The sequence below is a fragment of the Rhagoletis pomonella genome, unplaced genomic scaffold, assembly GCF_013731165.1.
Source record: "Rhagoletis pomonella isolate Grant_MI unplaced genomic scaffold, Rhpom_1.0 Rhpom_scaffold_29107, whole genome shotgun sequence".
Taxonomy (NCBI): Eukaryota; Metazoa; Arthropoda; class Insecta; order Diptera; family Tephritidae; genus Rhagoletis; species Rhagoletis pomonella.
Window position 1 is genome coordinate 1 of NW_023487531.1, and position 1,228 is coordinate 1,228.

Below are 1,228 nucleotides of genomic sequence, written 5' to 3' on the forward strand. Positions count from 1 at the left end.
CCTATTGCAAGGCCTTGCAGGAGTGTTGTGAACGTGTATGGCAGGTCATAAAAATGGTTGGAAACATTTATGCTGCTACAGCAGTGGGCATACTACTTTTAACTGCCATTCTGGTCATTGTAACTGAGAAGCAAGTCTACGTAATGCACTTTTTCATACCCGGCCTGGATGTTGGAACGCAATTTGGCTATTTGGCTACAATGGCGGTGCATACAGTGGTTTTTCTAGCTGGCATTTTCGGTCTATTTGCTGGCGATTTATTTTTTCTTATATATTTGGGACAACCGGAATTATTTCGTGACTTTTTGGTGCTGAAAGTCAAAGCACTAAATGAGGCTGCTGCTGAAAAAAGTAAAACGGCTGAAAAGCTATTAGTCGATATTATTGAATGGCATCAATACTATACAGAGTAAGCACACACATATTTTTTTTTTTTGCAATTTGGTGTGAAACGTTAAATTTTTTTCTTTTGTCGCTAAAATACTGGTATATTTTTTTTTTAGCTACAATGAGCGTTGTAACTATGTATTCTACTACATAATAACTATGCAAATCGTTACATCGGGCATCTCAATTATTTGTACTCTTTATATTCTACTTTTGGGCGATTGGCCTGGTGCATACCTGTACATTTTGGTAGCATTTTGTGGACTTTATCTATACTGTATTATTGGCACGAAAATCGAAACTTGTGTAAGCAAATAGGAAGAGCGCTGTGTACAAATTTTAAGTCAACTTGAGGTCTTAGTAAAACTATTGCGATTTTTTCGATTTATCCTAGAATCATGCATTTTATGAGGAACTTTACAATATCAATTGGTACGACTTGGAAGTGAAAAATCAGAAAATGATTATATTCATATTGATGAGGTCACAAAATCCTAGTGAAATTAAAATTGGTGGCGTCCTGCCGCTCTCTGTGCAAACAGCACTTTCGGTAAGGATATAGTATATTTAACAAATGTGTGCTTGACCAAGTATGCTAATCTTCTTATGCCTTTTTTTTCAGATAACAAAATCAATTTATGGAATATTTACAATGATGTTGGGTTTTTTGGATGAAGAACAGTGAAGGGGAAGCCCATATAAAACAAAATTATAAATGGTATATGCACATACATACATACTTTTGTTCATATGTATATGCAATGCATACTATGTATTATCTAAATCTAAATAGTCAGCTAAATCTGTAATAGTCAGCTATGCAAAAGACCCTAATTGACAT

The 1,228-nt window shown here is 34.8% G+C and overlaps 1 protein-coding gene across 1 annotated transcript; it reads left to right on the forward strand.

The window, feature by feature from the left end:
• Nucleotides 1-5: 5 nt before the first annotated feature.
• On the forward strand, nt 6-1,072 carry LOC118732812 (putative odorant receptor 83c; the record flags this gene model as incomplete). The annotated part of the gene is made up of 4 exons (XM_036461923.1): nt 6-409; nt 504-693; nt 782-937; nt 1,010-1,072. Coding segments are annotated over 4 exons (813 nt in total), but the record flags the coding sequence as incomplete, so codon positions are not given.
• Nucleotides 1,073-1,228: the final 156 nt, after the last annotated feature.